The sequence below is a fragment of the Chiloscyllium plagiosum genome, unplaced genomic scaffold (genome assembly GCF_037043375.1).
Source record: "Chiloscyllium plagiosum isolate Xiang-an unplaced genomic scaffold, Cpla_swu_hap1 HiC_scaffold_38, whole genome shotgun sequence".
In the NCBI taxonomy this organism is placed as follows: Eukaryota; Metazoa; Chordata; class Chondrichthyes; order Orectolobiformes; family Hemiscylliidae; genus Chiloscyllium; species Chiloscyllium plagiosum.
Genome location: NW_028270176.1, coordinates 58,097,395 through 58,119,490, shown reverse-complemented (window position 1 = coordinate 58,119,490; position 22,096 = coordinate 58,097,395). Strand labels below are relative to the sequence as shown.

The window sequence follows — 22,096 nt, the reverse complement described above, 5'->3', positions numbered from 1 at the left end:
ACCCCGTATAAAGGAATATGTACAGGTTAGAAATTCAGAACAGACAATTCTAGTTTCTCTGGAATATTTTTCCCCTTTCTTCCCCCAAAGATGTAACCCTCCAGCCTACTTACTCTCTCCCTCCATTCTGACTCTGCTACCCCTAATGTACACCCTCCCCATTCTCACGGATTTGCTGATAAACAGATCCATGCCACCACTTCCCGCCTCTGGTTAGACTCTGCACCCTTTCTGGGTTCACTTCCGTTCCCTTCAGTTGCTGCAAGTCAGTAATGTAACAGCAGAATGAAACAAAAGGAAACAGACAGGGAGGTGGCAGATCCTGGACAGAAGAGGAACCTTCAGTCTGGGAGAAGGTGTCAGATTCTTCTTTGTTTCCCACTGGTCAATTCCCAGCATTACAATGAGTTGGGGATGGAAGTTGGTTCCACGTGGGTGTGATGGCACATTGACCCCTCCCAACCGATCAATACTATAAGTAGATGCGTCCCTTCTCCAGCCAATCAGGGTGAAATGCTTTCCGCTAGTTACCCAAAACACATGCTCCAAAACTCGCCCACATTCCATACATGTACAGTGCCGGGTTTCCCCACACATGTGTGGTCCCTGCCTCAGGGATTGTGGGAGTTGTTGTCCCCATGAAGCCTCTGGAAAGTGAATGAAAATTGTGGGCTGGAGGGTGTTGGATCCCCATTCAGACACACAGGACATGTGGGCTGTCACTGGGTTTTACTGAGACATCTGCTTAGACAACCCGAGTTCTGACGGAAGGAATATATATTCAGTCAATTGCGGGGTGGGGAGGTTAATAAGGGGCAGCAAATTTTAAGAGAGGTGGCTCAGTGGCTAGCACTGCTGCCTAACAGCGTCAGAGACCCGGGTTTGATTCCAGCCTTCGGCGACTGTGTGGAGTTTACACATTCTCCCTCTGTCTGCGTGGGTTTCCTCTGGGTACTCCGGTTTCTTTCCACAGTCCAAAGATGTGCAGGTTTGATGGATTGGCCATGCCAAATTGCCCACAGGGTCCACGCATGTGCCAGTTAGACAATTAACAACAGGAAATGCAGGGTTACAGGGAATGGATGGGTCTAAATGGGATGCTCACTATAGGGTTGGTGTGGACTCGATGGAAGAACACCCTGTTTCTGCACTATAGGGACTCTATTCTATTCTCATGAAGAAGAATGTACCTGTCTCAATGTGTTCTGAATCTGTGGACTTCCCTATTCAAAATGTAGTGGATGCCAGGGCAATGAGCAAACTTAATGAAAAGATACAGATGTTTTATTTGCAATGAGTTGAAGGGTGAGAGCGCGCACGCGGGAAAATCCAGCTGAGAGCAAGGTGAGCTCAATCATCACCGTATTAAATGGTGGAGATGGTTCGAAGGGCTGCATTGCTTCTCCTGTGCCCAGTGCTTATCTTCTTACGGTAATAACTGGAAAGCTGAACCCAAAAATCACCACCTTCAGAAAATGCAGGATACTCAGGTGGATTAGCGTTCCAAACTTAGATAGTGAGGAAGCGAGTAGGAGATAATGATTTTGCAATTTTACACTGAGGGGACACAGTGATGTATGGCGTTCGACTGTAGGACATTCACAGCATCCAGAATACTCTGTTGGGAATATCTATCCTATACTTTACTACAAGCCAAGGTCTTTGACAATGAAACCCAAAACACCGCCTCCCCACGGAATCTGATAAAAGACCTGAGAAGTCTGGTTGAATTTAGAACACAGATGGAAAACGGGAAGATTAAATCCAATCCCAAGATCCTGTGCTTAAATAAAGGAGACTACAATAGGATGAGGCAGGATTTGGCTAATGTAGACTGGAAGCAAAGACTTTACGGTGGGACTGTTGACAGACAGTGGAGGAATATCAAAGCAATTTTTCAAAGTGTTCAGTAAAAACATATATCAGTGAAAAGGAAGGACTGTAGGAAAAGGAGTAATCTGCCATGGGTGACTAAGGAAATAAGGGAGTCTATCAAATTAAAATAGAAGGCACACAAATTGGTAAAGACCAAGGAGAAACCAGGAGATTAGAAAAACTTCAAAAATCAACAGAAAGCTAGATGGGATTCGGGATAAAATGTAATGAGTAGCTATCTCCAGGGCCAGAATAGCAGTTTACACTGCTGGAGGGGAACCTATTGTATGGGGAACATAAGGCCTCTCTAATTGTTGAAGCACTTAACTGTTACCATAGAGATAATCCTGATCAAGTTAAAAATCACAGCACACTCCAAAAGCTTGTACTTCTAAATAAACCTGCTGGACTATAACCTGGTGTTGTGTGGTTTTTAACTTTGTCCATCCCACCCCAACCCCGGCTCCTCCACATCAGAATCCTGATAGACAGCCCCACTGAAACTCAAGTGCCTGTCAGATACCTGACTGAGCCACAGTGCCGTGGGGGAGGGGTATGTGGTTTAACCACAAAGTGCTGAACTAAACTAGACTTTTTAAACTGCTGTTGCCATGGAGATAATCCTGAGAGAGAGTCTCTATTCAAAGTCACAAACCACAAAAGGTATAAGAATCGGAGCAGCACATTGGACAGGCGGGGAGTTACCTGATGCTGCCTGGAGGTGTTCTGCATGTACACTATCCAGGTAACTGCCATGTCTCATCAATAAAGACTCAAAGAAGACCTCTCAGAGTTCTGTGCCTAGTTATTCCTATCCAGCAGGGTTCAGGAATATGAGGACACAACAGTCAGTCTTCACAGTGGAGGTTACGAAAACCATGCCAGTAATTGATAAGGAGACTGAGGAAGGTGAGGACCTAGAAAGACCATTATCATGAAAGAGTTAGAGCTGGGCAAGCTAATGGAGCTAAAGGTAGACAAGTCTCATTGCCCTGATGGAATACATCCCAAGATACCAACAGAGTTAGGGGGAGAAATAGCAAATGCACTTAGTCATAGAATCCTACAGTAGAGACAGGCACTTTGGCCCAAACTGGCCCATGCCGATCAGAATGTCCATCCACGGTAACCCTATTTCCATGCACTTGGCTCATCTGCTCCTGATGAAGGGCTTTTGCCCGAAACGTCGATTTCGAAGCTCCTCGGATGCTGCCTGAGTTGCTGTGCTCTTGCAGCACCACTAATCCAGAATCTGGTTTTCAGCATCTGCAGTCATTGTTTTTACCTTGCTTCTGAAACTTTCCTATCCATGTATTTGTCCAAATGCCCTTTACATGTTGTTAACAGACCCGCCTCAACTACTTCCACTGGCAGTTCATTCCATATACATACCACCTTTGTGTAGAACAATTGCCCCTCGGGTTCCCTTTTATTCTTTCTCCTCTAATCATAAACTGATAGTCTTTTTCCCAGGGAAAAAGACTAAGTGCATTCACCTTACCCAGGCCTCTCAATATCTTATACACTTCTTTAATATATTCCCCCTCGGTTTCCTCTGCTATAAACAAAAACGTCCTCGCTTGTCTAACCTCTCCCTGTAAGTCAGACCCCTGAGACCTGGCATCATCCTTGTTAATTTCTTCAGCACCTTTCCAGTTTAATAACTGAAACCTACACTGCACTCATCACATTTCCCGTGTTTCCCCACGGCACTGGAACCGACGTGACAACGCCAATGGATTACAATCCATGATCGATAATTCACTCTGTTACAACAATTCCATTTTCACAACTTTTTCCATGATGCAGGAATCCTTTTGTCTTTCTGGTTTCATGGTTAATTGTCCTTATACAAAACCAATCTGGGGCTTAACTGTTCCTGGGAAATGTGCCATGATTTTTTAGACTTTCAAAAACCAAATGAAATTTCTCTCCACAGTCCCCGCTAACACGGACTTCGCTGTTTCAGTACTTTTTCCAGTCACGCTGACATTTGTGCTATTCGTCCACAGGCAGAATGCACACCTTTCGTTCCAGATGAAAAGGCCAATGATATCCAGATTGGCACGGATCCAGTAACTATCAAAACTGAACATGAAATTCAATGTGAATTTCTCAACTACAAATTCCCCCTTTCAGTACTCTACAACAGAGAAAACAAAAAGTGCTGGAGCTCCTCAGCAGGTCTGGCAGCATCTGAAATGGTGACAGATGCAGGAAACATTGCAGTCTTGCAGAAGTGTTCAGATGATTACACCAGGCACGTGCGCTTGATGACCAATATGGAGAAGATGGGGGCATTGTGATCAACAGTTTTATACCAGAGACTCTGACCCCCATTTTATTCCGTGTTTCTCCGAGATTCCCTCTTTTCAGAAGCAGGCAGGAGTGGGAAGCAGTGGAGAATGTCAATGATGTGTGACCTTCCTAGTGAGAGGATTCGAGTACCGGAGCAGGGATCCCTTTCTGGAAGGGCCTTGGTGAGACCACACCTGGAGTACTGTGTGTAGCTTTGTTCCCCTTTCCCAAGGGGAGCTAGCCTGGTTATTGAGAGAGAGTAAAGGAGGGTCACCAGCCTGAGTCCTGGGATGTGTAGATAGTTAAGGGCTGCAGATGCTGGAAGTCAGAGTTTATACAATGTTGATCTGGGGAAATGCAACAGGTCAAGCAGCATCAGAGGGGCAGGAAAGTTGATGTTTTGGGTCAGGACAGTTTGTCAGTCCGAATGAATAGTCCTAACCCGAAACATCAACTTTCCATCCCCATTGTATCCATGCTGGTCATCAAGCGTCTATTTATTCTAGTCCCACGTTCTGGCACTCTGTGTAACATCTTGGTGTGATCATATTAACACTTCTGCAAGGCTGCAATGTTTCCTGCATCTGTCACCATTTCAGATGCTGACAGACTTGCTGAGGATGTCCAGCAATTTATGTGCTTATTGCAGATTTCCACCATTTTGCTGAAGCACATAGAGTCATAGACATGTATACAGCTCCATATTTTGTTGACTCACATTTCTGAGCTGTCAGGACTGATGGCTGAAGAGGGACTCAATCCTCGTTTAATCCTCCTTTTCTTTGGCTTTCTGAGCTGCTGACTACATCACTAATATTCTACCTCCCATTCCCTGACCTGAATCGTACCCATCTAAGCCGACACTTTAGTTCCCAACCCCCTGCCAGACTAGTTAAAACCTCACCAATGGAACTGCAAAAGCCCCCATCAGATTTGTCTCAGCTCTGCCCAGGGGTAACCGGTCAGGCTGGTATAGGTCCCACCCAGAAACAGTCCCAGTGCCTGAAGAATCTAAACCTTTCTCTGGTACACCATTTCCCCAGCCACACATCCAGCTGATCTACCCTCTTATTCCTGCTCTCACTAGCACATGGCACTGGGAGTAAGTCTGACATTATTACATTTCAGGAGCTACATTTTAATGCATCTCTGCTCTCCCTATATCTAGCTTTCAGGCCCTCATCCCTCTGTTTAGCGATGTTGTTGGTATCTGTGTGTTCCACCACCATGGGCTGTTTAACTTCCAGCTCCAGAAAGTCCTGCAGCCGCTCCATGATATTGCGGATCCCAGCTTTATGGAGGTAACATACCATCCTGGATTCATGTCTGTGGTCACAGCAGTGCCCGCCCTAACCCTGAGCATTGAATCCCGTCACTATAGCCGTGTTTCCTCTCTTTCCTCCCGCTCTTTGCAGCGGAGCTCTCTGTGGTGGTATGACCCTGACTGGTGCTGATTTCCCCCACCCATTCCCGCCCTTACAGAATCCCAAGCGGGATACAGTATCTGTATGAGAAGGGGATGACCACTGGGGACCCCTGCACCCCCTTCCTGAGCCTTTTCCTTGATCTGATGGTCACCCATTCCCTTTCTGCCTGTGTAGCCCTCACCTGCAGTGTGACTAACTCACTAAACATGTTGTCCATAACATTCTCAGATGCTCCACAGTGAGTCCACTCACAGCTCCAGGTCTGAAAAGCAGTTTCCCAGTAACTGCAGATGGACTTGCAGTACACTTGCAGTACACATAGCCGTCAGGCACACAGGAAGCGTCCCTTATTTCCCACATTGTACAAGAGGACCACACCACGGTCTCTCTCTCTACATTCATCTCGTTACTCCCATTAAGAAAATTTAAATGAGTGAGCAACCTTCCTTCACTTCAAACATGTACATTATAATAAAAAAAATCTTCACTTCAGCAGATATGTCATACTTTAAAAACTTAAATACTCCGCAGGTATCACTGAGAAATTGGCTGTTCCCATTGGGACCACGTGAATTACTGAATGGCCTGAACTAAACTTGAGTTTCAGCTTCACCTTCTCCCAGTCTCACCTCACTCTGTTTACACCTAACTCCAAAACACACTCATTGAGCCAAGCAGCACTCTCAGTACAGCCTTGTCATTTTCAATGTCTGCTCACACCTACACTGCCCTCAGCCTCCTGTACTGTTCCAGTGCATCTCAATGGGAGCTCAGGAACAGTATCTCATCTTTCAATTCAGCCCTTTGTAACCCCAGAGTCAACATGGACTTCAGCAGTTTCTGGATGAACAGACAGTTGTCAGAATCTGGAATGTTCCACCTGAAATGGTGCTGGAATTTGAGTCCACAAGGAAATTCAATGAGAAGCTTGCAGGGAATTGGAAGTCGGGAGTTTACAGGTTAACATCATGAAGTGGGTGACTGGGACTAAATCTGGCATTTGGATAAATCTATGCTCTCTCTCAGGCCAATACCTCCTTCCACAGCTGCAGGGCCAAGAATTGAACACACACCCAAAGGGTGATTTGACCATGAACTTGAACATCTTTCTGCTTTTTGCTTGACAAAACTATTGGTGATATTTTCCCAGACTGAACAAACCTTTCTCGTTCCACAGTTAAATGCCAATGATATTCAGATCCTGATGACTCCGCTGACTGTAGAAACTTGTTTTTGAGATCCCAGTCTCAATTATTCTCAATTAATATCCTAGAAAATGAATTCGCAAAACAAAGCTCACAATCAGTGCAAGGTGAATAGTGAAGGCGAACACTTCTCTTGGTATGTGTTTGATGTGTAAACACTCCTCTTGAAATCACCCCGCCCCCCCCCCAAAAAAAGGACATCTGCATGCGGCTTGCTGTACCTTGCCCCAAATAAAGATGGCGGCCATAACACAGGACCTCTCACTGCCTGAGGCCCACAGCTGTTTTCCCCTTTGCTGCAAATGTGGGACCAAGATTTTCTAATTCAGATTAACGACCTACACAGAGTGTAACTAAACCCTCCCAGTCTACACTGATACATCTCATCTGGTTTCTGCTGCCACTCTCCCCTTTCCGCCTCCTGCAAACACCAAGGGTCATCACGGGTTCTGTGACCCTTCAGCAGAACCAAAGACAGCTGGGAAAAGTAGAATCCCTATAGCATGGAAACGGGCTCTTCGGCCCAACAATTACACACCCACCCTCCGAAGTTCATCTCACCCAGACCCATTCTCCTCCCTTTTACTCTCCATTTCCCCAGACTAATGCACATCCCTGAACACTACGGGAAATTTAGCTGGGCCAATTCACTGAACCGGCACATCTTTGGACTGCAGGAGATAGGGGTTAAAGAGTAAATAATAGGTAGGGACAGAGTGCTGAGAGAGACAGGAACATTTGTAAAGACAAAGGAGTGAATAACGATCTGGTGGGAGGGTGGAAAGCTGTTAGTGGAGGAGACAGGAACCTGGTAGCATCTGAGTGGCTGTGGTGGAAATGGTGACTGATGAGTTACATTGTGGCTGCAAAAAGGTCCCGGAGCTTCAAGTTGCCTGTCACTTTAACACACAAGACTGTTCCCTGTCCAACATCTCTGTCTCATGCTTACTGCAATGTTCCAGTGAAGCTTGATACAAGCTGGCAGAACATTCCAGAACATACCAAATGGTCTCCTATTTCAAGGACTGCAATTTTCCCTCCCATGTGGTCAACAATGCCCTCCAGTGTATCTCCTCCCCTTCCCACACCACTGCCCTTGAACCCCACCCTTCCAACCCCAACAAGGATGGGATCCCCCCACTCCTCACCTTCCACCCAGATACAACACATCATCCTCTGCCATTTCCACCACCTACAATCAGACCCCACCAGAGATATATTCCCCTCCGCTCACCTTTCAGCATTCCACAGAGACCATTCCCTCTGTGACTTCCTCATTAGGTCCAAGCTCCCCACCAACCCATCCTCCACTCCCAGCACCTTCGCTTGCCACTGCAAGTGGTGTAAAACCTGTGCCCACACCTCTCCCCCTCACCTCCATCCAAGGCACCAAAGGATCCTCCCATATCCAGCAGAGAATTCCCTGCCCACCCAAACACCTCAACTGTTGTGTCCTTTGCTCTCAATGTGGACTCCTCTACACTGGGGAGTCAGGACGCCAACTTGTGGAATATTTCAGGCAATATTTCTGGGGCACATGCACCAACCAACCCCACCGCCCTGTGGCCGACCACTTCAGCTACATCCCCTCCGCCGCCACGCTGCCAAGGACATGCAAGTCCTGGGTGTCCTCCACCCCCAAATCCAAGCTACCCGATGCCTGGAGGAAGAACACCTCATCCTCGACCTTGGAACCTTTCAACCACACGGCATCAAGGTTTCCTCATCTCCTCTCCCCCACCTTATCACAGATTCAATCCTCCAACTCGGCACTGGCCTCCTGAACTGTCCCACCTGTCCATCTTCCTTCCCAATTATCCATTCCACCCTCTCACCACTACCCCATCTACATCTACCTAGTCTCTTCCTAACTCCCTTGTCCCAATCCCAAACAACCCTCCCTATTTATCTCTCAGCCCTCTTCCCCCAACTCCCACATTTCTGATGAAGTGCTTACATGCCCAATATGTCAATTCTCCTGCTGCGCTTTTCCAGCCTGACCTGCTGTGCTTTTCCAGCGCCACAAGCTGGAAGAACAACACCTCATCTCCCAGTCGGGGACCCTACAATCCTCTGGCTTCAACATCAAATTCAATAATTTTAGGTCCTGAACTCTCCCACGTCCTAGTGTCTTTGCCCCTTACCCCACACACCAGGCCGTGTTATTACATAGCCTGGCATTACACACTACCTATGGATAGCCACTAACAGTCTCCATAAACAGCTATTCACCCTCCCCCTCAGATTGTTATCCACTCTTTTTGTCCAATTGCTCTTATCTCTCTCTTTGGACTCTATTCCCCCCCTATCATTTACTCCTTAACCCCTACCTTCTGCATAAAAACCAACATTTTTTCTCAGTAGCATCAGTTCCTGAGGATGGGTCACCGAATCCAAAATGCGAATCGATTTCACTTCACAGATGCTGCCAGATCTGCTGAGCTTTTCCAGTACTTTCAGTTGTTATGTGTGATTTACAGCATCCACAGTTCTTTCAATTTACCCGGAGTATCTAATTCAGGTCTAGCAGACTGAAACAGTGTTTATCAACCCTCCCAGTCCACACTAACTCCATCTCTCTCCCAGTCTCTGCTGTCTCTCCCACTCCCTTCACACTCACTGAGTCCCCCCTCACAGTGACACTGCGCCTGGAAAGCTGATGGTCATGTGTTGGCCTGCTGGACCCACCCCTCATTTATTCCCATTGGCTGGAGGATCATGCCAACTCTCCTATTGGTCTGAAGCTGTGTCAATCAGCCAGGCCCCATTGTGACCTGAGTGGTGGGATCCTCCCAGGTGCATCAGAAGCTGAGGGGTGACCTCATAGAGGTTTATAAAATCAGGAGGGGCATGGGTAGGATAAATAGACAAGGTCGTTTCCCTGGGGTGGGGGAGTCCAGAATGAGAGAGCATAGGTTTAACATGAGAGGGGAAGAATTTAAAATGGATCAGAGGGGCAATTTTTTTTCCCACCGAGGTTGGTGCGTGTATGGAATCTTCTGTCGGGAAGTGGAGGATGTTGGTACAATTATACCATTTGGTATCTGGATGGGTATATGAATAGGAAGGGTGTATGTGCCAAGTGTTGGCAAATGGGACTTAGATTAGGTTGGGATATCTGGTCAGCATGGACCAGTTTAACCAAAGGGTGTATTTTCATGCTGTACACCTCTACGGCTCTGCCCTGTGATGAGCTTCATCATTCACAGTGAATGAGGCAGTATCACAGAGCACAGGGGCTGGGAGCTATTCAGCCCATTGGGGCTGTACTCTCTCCCTCTGGAGATGGTACCAGTCAGTTCCAACTCATCTCCCATTTGGACATAGCCTTCCAAATCCTTCCTTAAAAAGTTAAATTTCAAATTTGTTTTGACAATAGCTACTGAATCTGCATTCAGCTGTCTTTCAAACTGTTCCAGATGCTCAGAACTTAGTGAGTAAAATAATCTTCACATTTTTAACCTGCATTATTTGCCAGTTATCTGAAAGTAGTTACTAAAAATTGTGACGTTAAAAATTTCTCACTCTGTCTCTCTATAAATGAAATATCCTGGAAACAAATCAACTACTGGTCAAAATCACTGCTTAACCTTCCCAGCTCCAAGGAGAATTGTCTGACCTTCTGCTAACTCTCCATAAAAGAGAAACCTATCTTAATTTTAATTTATTAGTGTCGTAGAGATGTACAACACAGAAACAAACCCTTCAGTCCAAATTGTCCAAGGCCGACCAGATATCCTAAATTAATCTCGTCCCATATGCCAGCACTTGGCCCATAACCTTCTAAACCTTTCCCAATCACATATCCAATGAGATGCCTTTTAAATGTTGTAACTATACCAGCCTCCACACTTTCTCTGGCAGCTTATTCCATATACGTATCACGTTCAGCTTGAAACTTTGCCCCTAATATTCCTTTTCATTCTTTTCCCTCACGTCTGTGCTTTCTAGTTTTGGACTCACCTAAACAGGAATAAGACCCTAGCTGTTTACCTTATCCATGCCCCTCACGATTTTATCAACCTCTATGGTCACCCCTCAGCATCCGATTCTCCAGTGAAAACAGCCTCAGCCTATTCAGCCTCTCCCTATAGCTCAATCGCTCAACCCTGGAAACATCTTTGCACATCTTTTCTGAATCCTTTCAAGTTTCACAATATCATTCCGATAGTGGGGAGACCAGGACTTAAAGCAGAATTCCAGAAGTGACTGAATCAATGTCCTGTACAGCCGCAAAATGACGTCACAACTCCTGTACTCAATACACTGACCGATAAAGGCAAGAATACTAAACACCTTCTTCACTACACTGCCTATCTATGATTCCACTTTCAAGGAACTATGAACCTGCACTCCAAGATCTCTTAGTTCAGCAACACTGCCCAGGACCTTCCCATTAAGTGTAGAAGTCCGGCCCTGATTTGCTTTTCCAAAATGCAGAACCTCACATTTATCAAAATTAAACTTCATCTGCCACTCCTCAGCCCATTTGATCGGAGTCTCATTGTACTCGGAGGTAACTTTACTGTCCACTGCACCTCCAATGTTGGTGTCTTCTGTAAACCTACTAAACATAGCTCCTATATTCACATGGAAATCATTGATATAAATGACAAAAAGCAGTGGACCCAGCACCCAGCCTGACAGCATTTTGCTCACCACAGGCTTCCAGTCCTAAAAGCATCCTCCACCAAGACACTGACTGCTCAGCAAGGTTAGAGCTCATGGAATACAGGGAGAACTAGCCAATTGGGATCCAGAACTCGCTCAAAGGCAGAAGACAGAGGGTGGTGGTGGAGGGTTGATTTTCAGACTGGAGGCCTGTGACCAGTGTAGTGCCACAAGGGTCGGTGCTGGATCCACTACTTTTCGTCATTTATATGAATGACTTGGATGTGAACATAGCAGGCATAGTTAGTGAGATGACACCAAAGTTGGAGATGTAGTGGACAGTGAAAACAATTACCTCAGAGTACAACGGGATCTTGATCAGATGAGTGAATGGGCTGAGGAGTGGCATTTGGGGAAATCAAATCTTAGCAGGACTTATGCACTTAATGGTAAGGTCCTGAGGAGTGTTCCTGAACAAAGAGACCTTGGAGTGCAGGTTCATAGCTCCTTGAAAGTGGAGCCGCAGGTAGATAGGATAGTGAAGGCGGCATATGGTTAGAACATTAAGTACAGGAGTTGGGAGGTTATGTTGTGGCTGTACAGGGCATTGGTGAGGTCACTATTGGAATATTGCGTACAAATCTGGTCTCCTTCCTATTGGAAGGATGTTGTGAAACTTGAAAGGGTTCAGAAAAGATTTACAAGAAAGTTACCAGGATTGGAGGATTTGAGCTCAGCTGGGGGTTGAATAGATTTTGAATAGACTGGGGCTATTTTCCCTGGAGCGTCGGAAGCTGAGAGGTGAGCTTATAGAGGTATATAAAATCATGAGGGGCATGGATAGGATAAATAGACAAAGTCTCTTCCCTGGGGAGGTGGATCCCAGCACTAGAGGGCATAGGTTTAGGGTGAGAGGGGAAAGACTTTAAAGAGACTTGTGGGGCAACGTTTTCACAGAGGGTGGTACGTGTATGGAATGAACTGCCAGAGGAAGTGGTGGAGGTTGGACGAATGCAACATTTATAAGGCATCTTGATGGGTATATGAATAGGAAGGATATGGGCCGGGTGCAGGCAGGTGGGACTACATTGCGTTGGGATATCTGGTCAGCGTGTACTGGTTGGACCGAAGGGTCTCTGCTTCTGTGTTGTACATCTATGACTCTTTGATCTTCCAGCCAATTTTGTATCCAAATAGCTAGTTCCGCCTGTATTCTATGGTGTTGAACTTGCTAACCAGTCTGTTATGTGGAACCTTGTGTCTTTCTCAAGTCCAAGTTAATGACTTCCATGCACAAAGCCATGCTGACTCTCCCTAATCTTTTCTTGCCTTTCCAATGACATGTAAATTCTGTCCCTGAGAATCCCTTCCAACAACTTGCCTGCCACTGACTTCAGGCTCACCGGTCTATAGTTCCCTGGCTTTTCCTTACTACCTTTCTCAAATAATGATTTGGAGATGCCGGTGTTGGACTGGGGTGTACAAAGTTAGAAATCACACAACACCAGGTTATAGTCCAACTGGTTTAATTGGAAGCACACTTCCAAATAAACCTGTTTGACTATAACCTGGTGTGTGATTTTTAACTTTCTCAAATAATGGCACCCATCTTCCAGCACCTTGTCTGTGGCAATCGATGATACAAATATCTCAGCGAGGGGCCCAGCAATCACTTCCCTGGCTTCCCACAAAGTTCTGGGATACACCTGCTCAGATTCCTGGGATTTATCCACCTTTCTGCTTTTTAAGACATCCAGTACCTCCTCCACTGTAATATGAACAATTGCCAAGTTATCACTATTTATTTCTCCAAACTCTCTAGCTTCCATATCATTTTTCAGTAAAAACTGATGTGAAATACTTACAGAATCTCTCCCACCACCTGCGGTTCCATAGACAGACTTACTGATTTTTGAGGGTTGCTATTCTCTGCCTGGTTACTCTTTTGTCCATAGTATATTTGTCGAATCTCTTTGAATTCTCCTGAAACCAATTTCCCAAGCTATGTCCTCTTTTTGCTCTCCTGGTTTCCCGAGAGTATACTCCTCTAGGGAGTCACACAAACACAGCTCTCCATACCTGCCATATCCCTCCTTCATTTTCTTGACCAGAGTCTCAATTTCCCTAGTCATGCAGCATTCTCTACACCTACCAGCCTTGGCCTTAACAGGAAAATACTGTGTCTGTACTCACATTATCGCAGGCCTATGGAGGCACTGGCAGATGTGGACATCAAAACAATCAATCATTCTCAGTAAAGAGGTACTGTTGAAAAAGCTAAGAGCCCAAAGGTAGATGGGTCTCCTGGCCCTGATAGAATGCATCCCAGAGATGGCGGGGGAAAATAGCAAATGCTCTTGTGATTATTCACTAAAATTTGTTCGACTCTGGGACAGTTCCGACAGATTGGCAAGCTGCAAACGTGATGCCACTTATTCTAAAAAAATGCATCGGGTGCTGGTGAGGCCACACCTGGAGTACTGTGTACAGGTTTGGTCTCCTTACTTCTGCAAGGATGTACTGGCACTGGAGGGAGTGCAGATGAGGGTCACTAGTTTGGGCCTGGAGTTGAGAGGGTTAGTGTATGTGGAGAGATTTAGGACTGAGTTCAGGAGGAACTTCTGCAGCTAAAGGGTTGTGAATCTGTGGAATTTGCTGCTGAGTAAAGCAGCTGAGGCTTTCATCTTGAATGTCTTTAAGGCAAAAGGTAGATTTCTGAACAGGAAAGCAATTAAGGGTTACAAGTAAGAGCAGGAAAGTGGAGCTGAGGCCATGAAAAGATCAGCCCTGGTCTTATTGAATGGCAGAGCAGGCTTGAGGGGCCAGATTGCTTACTCCTGCTCCTCTTCCTTATGTTCTTATGTTCCCCCTTTCCAGCCATCCCTTTTCCTGGAAATAACCTCCCGTAAACAAATTTTGCAAGTTCTTACCTTGTGCCATCGAAATTGTCCAATTTAGAAGGCTACCTATTAGATCTGGTCTATTATTTTCTGTAACTATTTTAAAGCTAGTAGAATTATCAGAGAATCCAGACAGCGTGGAAGCGGGCCATTCAGCCCATCACATCCACACTGAATATCAGAGCCTTCTACCCTACCCCTATAACGTTGCAATTCCAATGAGCAATCCACCTGGCCAGCACATCCCTGAACACTATGGGCAATTCAGCCTGGATAACCCACCCATCCGACACATCTTTGGACTGTGGGAGGAAACCAGAGCAACCAGACGAAACCCAAGCAGACAACCACAACAAGGTGATCATCCCTTTCTTATTTCCCAGTTCCATCCAAATAACTTCACTGGAAATACGCCCAATAATATCCTCCCTGAGCACAACCATAAAAGGTATCCCTAATCCAAAATGCCATTGTGCCTCCTCTCGTCCCCTTTCTATCCTTCCCATTGCATCTATACCCATCCATCACTGAGCCACGTTTCTGTAATATCCATGATATCCCAGTCCCATGTTCAAAACCAAATCCTCAGCTCATCTGCCTTCCCTGTCGGGCCTCTTGCACTGAAATAAATGCAGTGAAACTGCTCTGTCCCACCTCGTTCTGTGCCTTGCCCTTGCCTGTCTAACTTCTCAACTGTACCAGCCTCAGACATACCTCTTCTCTCACTATCTCTTTAGGTTTACCCCCCACTCCCTTACTGGTTTAATGCCTCCTGAGTAGCACTAGCCAATCTCCCTGCCTGGATATTCGACACCTTCCAATTCAGGTACAATCCATCCTTCTTATGCACGTCAATTCTACCCCAGCAGAGATTCCAATGATCCAAACATAGCAATCCTTCTCCCTGCACCAGATCCTTAGCCACACATTCATCTGCTCTATCCTGCTGTTCCTACTCTCACTAGCATGCGGCACAAAGAGTAATCCAGATATTACTACCCACGAAGACCTACTTTTTATCCTCCAGGATAATTTGCTATATTCTCTCGTCAGAACCTCATCCTTTCCTCTTCCGATGTCATTGGTACTAATGTACAATGAGCTCCCACTGATCATACTCCCTTTTGAGAATACTCTGCTCCCTCTCCGAGACATCCTTGTCCCTGGCACCAGGGAGGTACCACCCATTCTGATGTCTCACTGTCAGCTGCAGAAACGGCAATCTGTGTCCTATACCAGAGAATTCCCTATCACCATCGATCACCAGGAACCTCATATACCTCAGTCTCTGTACCAGTACCTTGCTTGTCAGTGCGATATGCCCCTGAGAGTGTGACCTCCGACGTTTTCCGAAACAGTGTACTTGTTTGAGATCAATCAGCCGGGCCCCATTGTGAGGTAAGTGGTGGGATCCTCTCTCTCTCTGCCCTGTGATGAGCTTCATCATTCACAGTGAATGGGGCAGTATCACAGAGCACAGGGGCTGGGGGCTATTCAGCCCATTGGGACTGTACTCTCTCCCTCTGGAGATGCTGCAAATCTGTCCCAACTCCCCTCTCACTTGCCCAAAGCCCACTAAGTCCTTCCTTAAAAAGTAAAATTATAAATCTGTTTGAGAACACCTGCTGAATCTGTGTCCAGCTGCCGTTCAGCCTATTCCAGGTGCGCAGAACTTACTGAGTGAAATAATGTTCCCATTTTCACTCTGCATTATTTGCCAGTTACCTGAAAGTAGTTACGAAAAATTGTGATCGTGCTAACAATTCCTCTCTCTCTGCAAATTAATTGTTTGGAAACAAATCTGCACCTGGTCCAAATCACTGCTTAACCGTCTCAGCTCCAAGGACAATTATTTGTGCTTCTGCTAGCTCTCCACAAAAGAGGAACGCATCTTAATTTATTAGTGTCATAGAGATGGACAGCACAGAAACAGACCTTCGGTCCAATTCGTTCATGCCGACTCGGAATCCTAAACTACTGGAGTCCCATTTGCCAGCTATTGGGCCCTATCCCTCAAAACCCATCCCATTCATGGATGCCTTTCAAATGTTGTAATGGTATCAGTCTCCACTACTTCATCTGGCAGCTCATTCCACACACACACCACACTCTGCTTGAAAACGTTGCCCCTTAGATCCCTTTTAAATCTTTGCCCTCTCAACTTAAGCCCATGTGCTCTTGTTTTGGACCCACCTCACCTGGGCGGGGGGGGGAGGGGGGGGGGGGGGGGGGAGAAAGACCCTGGCTGTTCACCGTATCCATGCCCCTCATGATTTATAAATCTCCATAAAGTCACCTCTGTCTTTGACTCTTCAGGGAAAATAGCCCCAGTCTCTCCCTGTAGCCCAAATCCTCCAACCCTGGCAAAGTCTTTGTCAATCTTGTCTGAACTCTTTCAAGATTCAGAACATCCTTCCCAGAACAGGGGATTTTGAACTTAAAACAGAATTCCTGAAATGGCTTAATCAATGTCCTGTCCAGCCACAATATGATGTCCCAGCTTCTGTATTCAATGCATCGACCAATAAATATAAGCATACCAAACACCACCTTCACTAGTCTGCCTATCTGCGACTCTACTTTCAACGAACAATGAATCTGAACGCCATGGTCTCTTTGTTCAGCAAGGCTGCGAAGGACTTTACCATTAAGTGTAGAAGTCCCGCCCTGATTTGCCTTTCCAAAATACAATAGCTCACATTTATCTAAATTGAACTCAGTCTGCCATTTTTCGTTCCAATGGCCCATCTGAACAAGATCCTGTTGTATTCTGAACTAACTTTCTACACTGCCCACTACACCACCAATTTTAGTGCCTTCTGACCATATCTCATATATTCACATCCAAGTCATTTATTGAAGGCCCCAATATCCATTGCTGCAGCACACTGCTGCTCACAGGCCTCCAGTCCACAAAGCAACCCTACATCACAACTCTCTGTCTCCTACCTTCAAGCCAGTTTTGTATCTAAATGGCTCGTTCTCCCAGCATTCCATGTTATCTAACCTTGCTAACCAGTCTGCTTTGTGGAACCTTGTTCAATTCCCATGGAGACAACGTTCACAGGCTGCCATACTCAAGTTAGTGAGACACGATTTTGCACAAACAAAGCCACTTTAACTCTCCCTCATCATTTCCAAATACACGTACATCCTGTCCCTCAGAATCCCTTCCAACAACTTGCCTGCCACTGACTTCAGGCTCACTGTTCTCTTGTTCCATGGCCTCTCCTTACCACCTTTTTAAAAATAATGGCACCTCACCTGTCGCTATCAATGATACAAATATCTCAGGAGAGGCCCAACAATCTTAATGGAGGACAGAGGGGGTTCGGGAGGATATTCTAGAGGTTTGTGTCCTTGGCAGCTCCAATCGTGGAGTGATGTAGGTGGGGAATAGCTGTCAACGGAGACAATTAGTGGTTAATCGTGGGTAGTGTGTAATGGCAGGCAATGTGATAACAATGTGTGTGAGTTAAGGGTTGGAGGGGTGGGGTTCAAGGGCAGTGGTGTCGGAAGTGGAGGAGATACACTGGAGGACATTGGGGTTGACCACATGAGAGGGGAAATTGCAGTCCTTGAAATATGGTCCATTTGGTATGTTCTGGAGTGTTCTGCCAGCTTGCATCAAGCTTCACTGGAACACTGCACCTAAGCATGAGACAGATGTTGGCCAGGGAACACGCTCACGTGTTAAAGTGGCAGGCAACCGGGAGCTCAGGGTCTTTTTTGGCCTGAGAGGGAGCATAGATTGATCCAAATTGCACTTCATTTCTTTGTAGGAACTGTCAGATTTAGTCCCAATCACCCAATTCATAATGTTAACCTGTAAACTCCTTATGGACTCAAATCCTAGCACCTTTTCAGGTGGAATGTTCCAGATTCTGATAACTCTGTTCATTGAGAAAAATGATCCCATTTAAATCTTTTCCCTCTCATCTTAAGCCTGTGTCCTCTAGTTCTGAACCCACAGAACCCGGGAAAAAGTCCCTGACTGCTCACCTTATCCAGGTCCATCATGATTTTATAAACATTTATAAGGTCACCTCTCAGTCTCTAACTCTCCAGGGAAAATAGTCCCAGCCTATTCAGCAATTCCCAATAGCTCAACCCGTCCAACCCTGGCAAAGTCCTTGCAAACCTTTTCTGAAACCTTTGAAGTTTCACAACATCATTCCGAGAACAGGGAGATTGGAACTGAAAACAGAATCCCAGAATCAATGTCCTGCACAACCACAATATGATGTCACAACAGCTGCATTCAATGCATTGACCAATAACGGGGAGTGTACCAAACACTGCATTCACTACCCCGCCTACCTGTGACTCGACTTTCAAGGAACTATGAACCTGCACTCCAACGTCTCTTTGTTCAGCAACACTCCCCAGGGCTTTACCATTAAGTGTACAGGTCCTGACCAGATTTGCCTTTCCGAAATCCAACAGCTCACATTTGTCTAAATTGAACTCCATCTGCCATTCCTTGCGTCATTGGCCCATCTGATCAAGATCCGGTTGCATTCTGAACTAACCTTCTTCACTGTCCGCTACACCTCCAATTTTGGTGTCTTCTGTAAACCTACTGACCATACCTTACACATTCACATCCTAGTCAATTATTTAAGGACCCAATATCGATCCTTGTAACACACTGCTGCGCACAGGCCTCCAGTCCGCAAAGCAACCCTCCATCACCACCCTCTGTATCCTACCTTCAAGCCAGTTTTGTATCCAAATGGCTTGCTCTCCCTGCATTCCATGTTATCTAACCCTGCTAACCAGTCTGCTTTGTGGAACCTTGTTGAATGTCCACATAAACAACATTCACCGCCTGGCATAATCAATTTTCTTTGTCACTTCAAAACATTGTCAAGTTAGTGAGACATGATTGTGCACGTACAAAGCCACATCGACACTCCCTAATCATTCCTTATGTTTCCAAATAGATGGATATCCTGTCCCTCAGAAATCCTTCCAACAACTTGCCTGCCACAGACTTCAGGCTCACCGTTCTCTTGTTCCATGGCCTCTCCTTACCACCTTTTTAAAATAATGGCACCTCACCTGTCGCTATCAACGATACAAATACCTCAGGAGAGGCCCAATAATCACTTCTAGATTTCCAGAAAGTTCTGGAATACACCTGATCAGGTTCCAGGGCTTTATCAACCTTGATGCGATTTAAGACATCCAGTACCATCTCCTCTGCAACATGGACACTTTTCAAGTTATCTCTGTTTATTTAGAATAGATTAGATTAGATTAGATTTAGATTAGATTACAGTGTGGAAACAGGCCCTTCGGCCCAACAAGTCCACACCGACCCGCCGAAGCGAAACCCACCCATACATTTACCCCTTACCTAACACTACGGGCAATTTAGTATGGCCAATTCACCTGACCCTGCACATCTTTGGACTGTGGGAGGAAACCGGAGCACCCGGAGGAAACCCACGCAGACACGGGGAGAACGTGCAAACTCCACACAGTCAGTCGCCTGAGGTGGGAATTGAACCCGGGTCTCTGGTGCTGTGAGGCAGCAGTGCTAACCACTGTGCCACCGTGCCGCCCAAACTCCCGAGCTTCCATATCCTTCTCCAGTAAAAAATGGCAAGAAATAGTTGCATATCTTTCCCACTCCCTGTGGTTCCATAGACAGCCTTGTTGATCATTAAGGGGTCCTATTCTCTGGTCCAGTTAATCTTTTTTTTTAAGATTAGATTACTTACAGTGTGGAAACAGGCCCTTCGGCCCAACAAGTCCACACCGCCCCGCCGAAGCGCAACCCACCCATACCCCTACCTTTACCTAACACTATGGACAATTTAGCATGGCCAATTCACCTAACCTGCACATCTTTGGACTGTGGGCGGAAACCGGAGCACCCGGAGGAAACCCACGCAGACACGGGGAGAATGTGCAGACTCCACACAGTTAGTCGCCTGATGCGGGAATTGAACCTGGGTCTCTGGCGCTGTGAGGCAGCAGTGCTAACCACTGCGCCACCGTGCCGCCCGTGTCTGTGATATATTTGTTTAATCTCTTTGGATTCTACTTAAACAAGTGCCTGAAGCTATTTCATGTCTTCTTTTTGCTCTCCTTCAAGTATAAAAGCGTGATCCTGTACTCCCAATTCCTCTGTCTCTGCAATATCTGCTCCCAGGAGGAGCAATTCCACCCCAGGACATCCCAGAAAGGCCTCCTACTTCAAGGACCACAATTTCCCTCTCACCTGATCAACAATGCCCTCCAATGCAAACCCTCCACTTCCTGCACCTCCACCTTTATCCCACCACTTCAACCACAATAAGATTATAACCCTGCAATCTTCACCTTCCACCCCACTAATCTCCAGATACAGTGCATTAACCTCTGTTATTTCTGCTACCTAAAGTCGGATCCCACCACCACAGACATATTTCCCTCTCCATCCCTATCTGCGCTCCACGGAGACCATTCCCTCGGCAACACCCTTGTTAGGCCCACCACCTCCCACCAACCCATGCTCCACACCCTTGACCCTCCCCTGCCGCCAAGGGAGATGTAAAACATGCGGCCACACCTCCTTCTGACGACTGTCCAAGACACGAAAAGGATCTTTTCACATCAGGCAGAGATTTCTCCGCACATCCCAAAACCTCATCTACTGCATTTGGACACTATGGGAAATTTAACATGGTTCATCCAACTAACCTACACATCTTTGGACTGTGGGAGCAAACTGGAACACCCGAAGGAAACCCTCACAAACACTGGGGAGAATGTGCCAAGTTGAATACAGGCAGTCGCCTGAGGCTGGAATCAAACCCAGGTCCCTGGTGCTGAGGAAGCAGCGCTAACCACTGAGCCACAATACTGTGGGATCTTTGGTGCTGATGTGCTGCCCCACTGATACCTCGGTCACTCACCCTGCCTCATTTCCTAAGAGGCAGCGATGACGGAGTGAAATTATCGCTAGACAATTAATCCAGAGACCCAGATAACGTTCTGGGGACCTGGGTTTGAATCCCATCACAGCGGATTTTGGAACGGGAATTCAATACATATCTGGAAAAATTAATTTTGTGACGACAATGAATCCATTGTCAATTGTTGGGAAATCCCATCTGGTTCACTCATTACCTTTAGGGAAGGAAAATGCCATCCTTACCTGGTCTGGTCTGCATGTGACTCCAGACCTATAGCAACGTGGTTGATTCTTAACTGCCCTCTGGTTAAACGAAGCAATAAATGCTGGCCAAGCCAGTGACAGCCTCATCCTGTGAATGAACAAAGAAAACAGGTCAGGTTTTGTTCCTTCTCTAATAGGTACATCCTCCAAACTGAATCTGAAGCGTTCTCGTACACACTGAACAAATAACTTTCCATCCAAACCCTTAGCACTACAGCACTCCAAGGCTATGTTGGTAAAGTTAAAACTCCTTATCATTGCATCCATATTATTCTTACAGATAACTGAGGTCTCCTGGTAAAATTGTGTCTCAATTCCCCGCTGACTATTGGGAGAGAGTCTATAATACAATCCCAGTAAGATGGTCATCCCTTTCCTATTTCTCAGTACCACCCAAGTAACTAGCCTGGATGTACTCCCAGGAATATCCTCCCGAAGCCCAGCTGTAATTTTATCCCTAATCAAAGACGCCACTGCCCCTGTACTGTTGCCCCCTTTCTATCGCATCTACACCCTGGAATATTAAGCTGCTAGTCCTATCTATCCCTGAGTGATGCCTCTGTAATTGCTATAATATCCCAGTGCCATGTTCAAAACCATTCCCTGAGC

General features: G+C 46.2%; 1 protein-coding gene across 10 annotated transcripts in view; it reads right to left on the bottom strand.

The window, feature by feature from the left end:
- LOC148139529 (uncharacterized) overlaps nt 1-22,096 on the bottom strand; it is a 224,345-nt gene that overhangs the window by 179,034 nt on the left and 23,215 nt on the right. For 7 of the 10 annotated variants that reach the window (XR_015753635.1, XR_015753639.1, XR_015753637.1 and 4 more), the window contains 2 exons: nt 21,467-21,575; nt 6,701-6,869 (listed from right to left, as the gene is read on the bottom strand). The exons of 1 other annotated variant lie outside the window; for it this stretch is intronic. Coding sequence is in view for 1 of the 9 variants with exons in the window: in XM_087980962.1 (XP_087837088.1) it covers nt 6,858-6,869; nt 21,467-21,575 (121 nt within the window). In the remaining 8 variants the exon portion in view is untranslated. Of the gene's footprint in view, nt 1-6,700; nt 6,870-21,466; nt 21,576-22,096 lie in introns of those variants that run through there. 2 more of the 10 variants (XR_015753636.1, XR_015753638.1) reach the window with 1 other exon arrangement.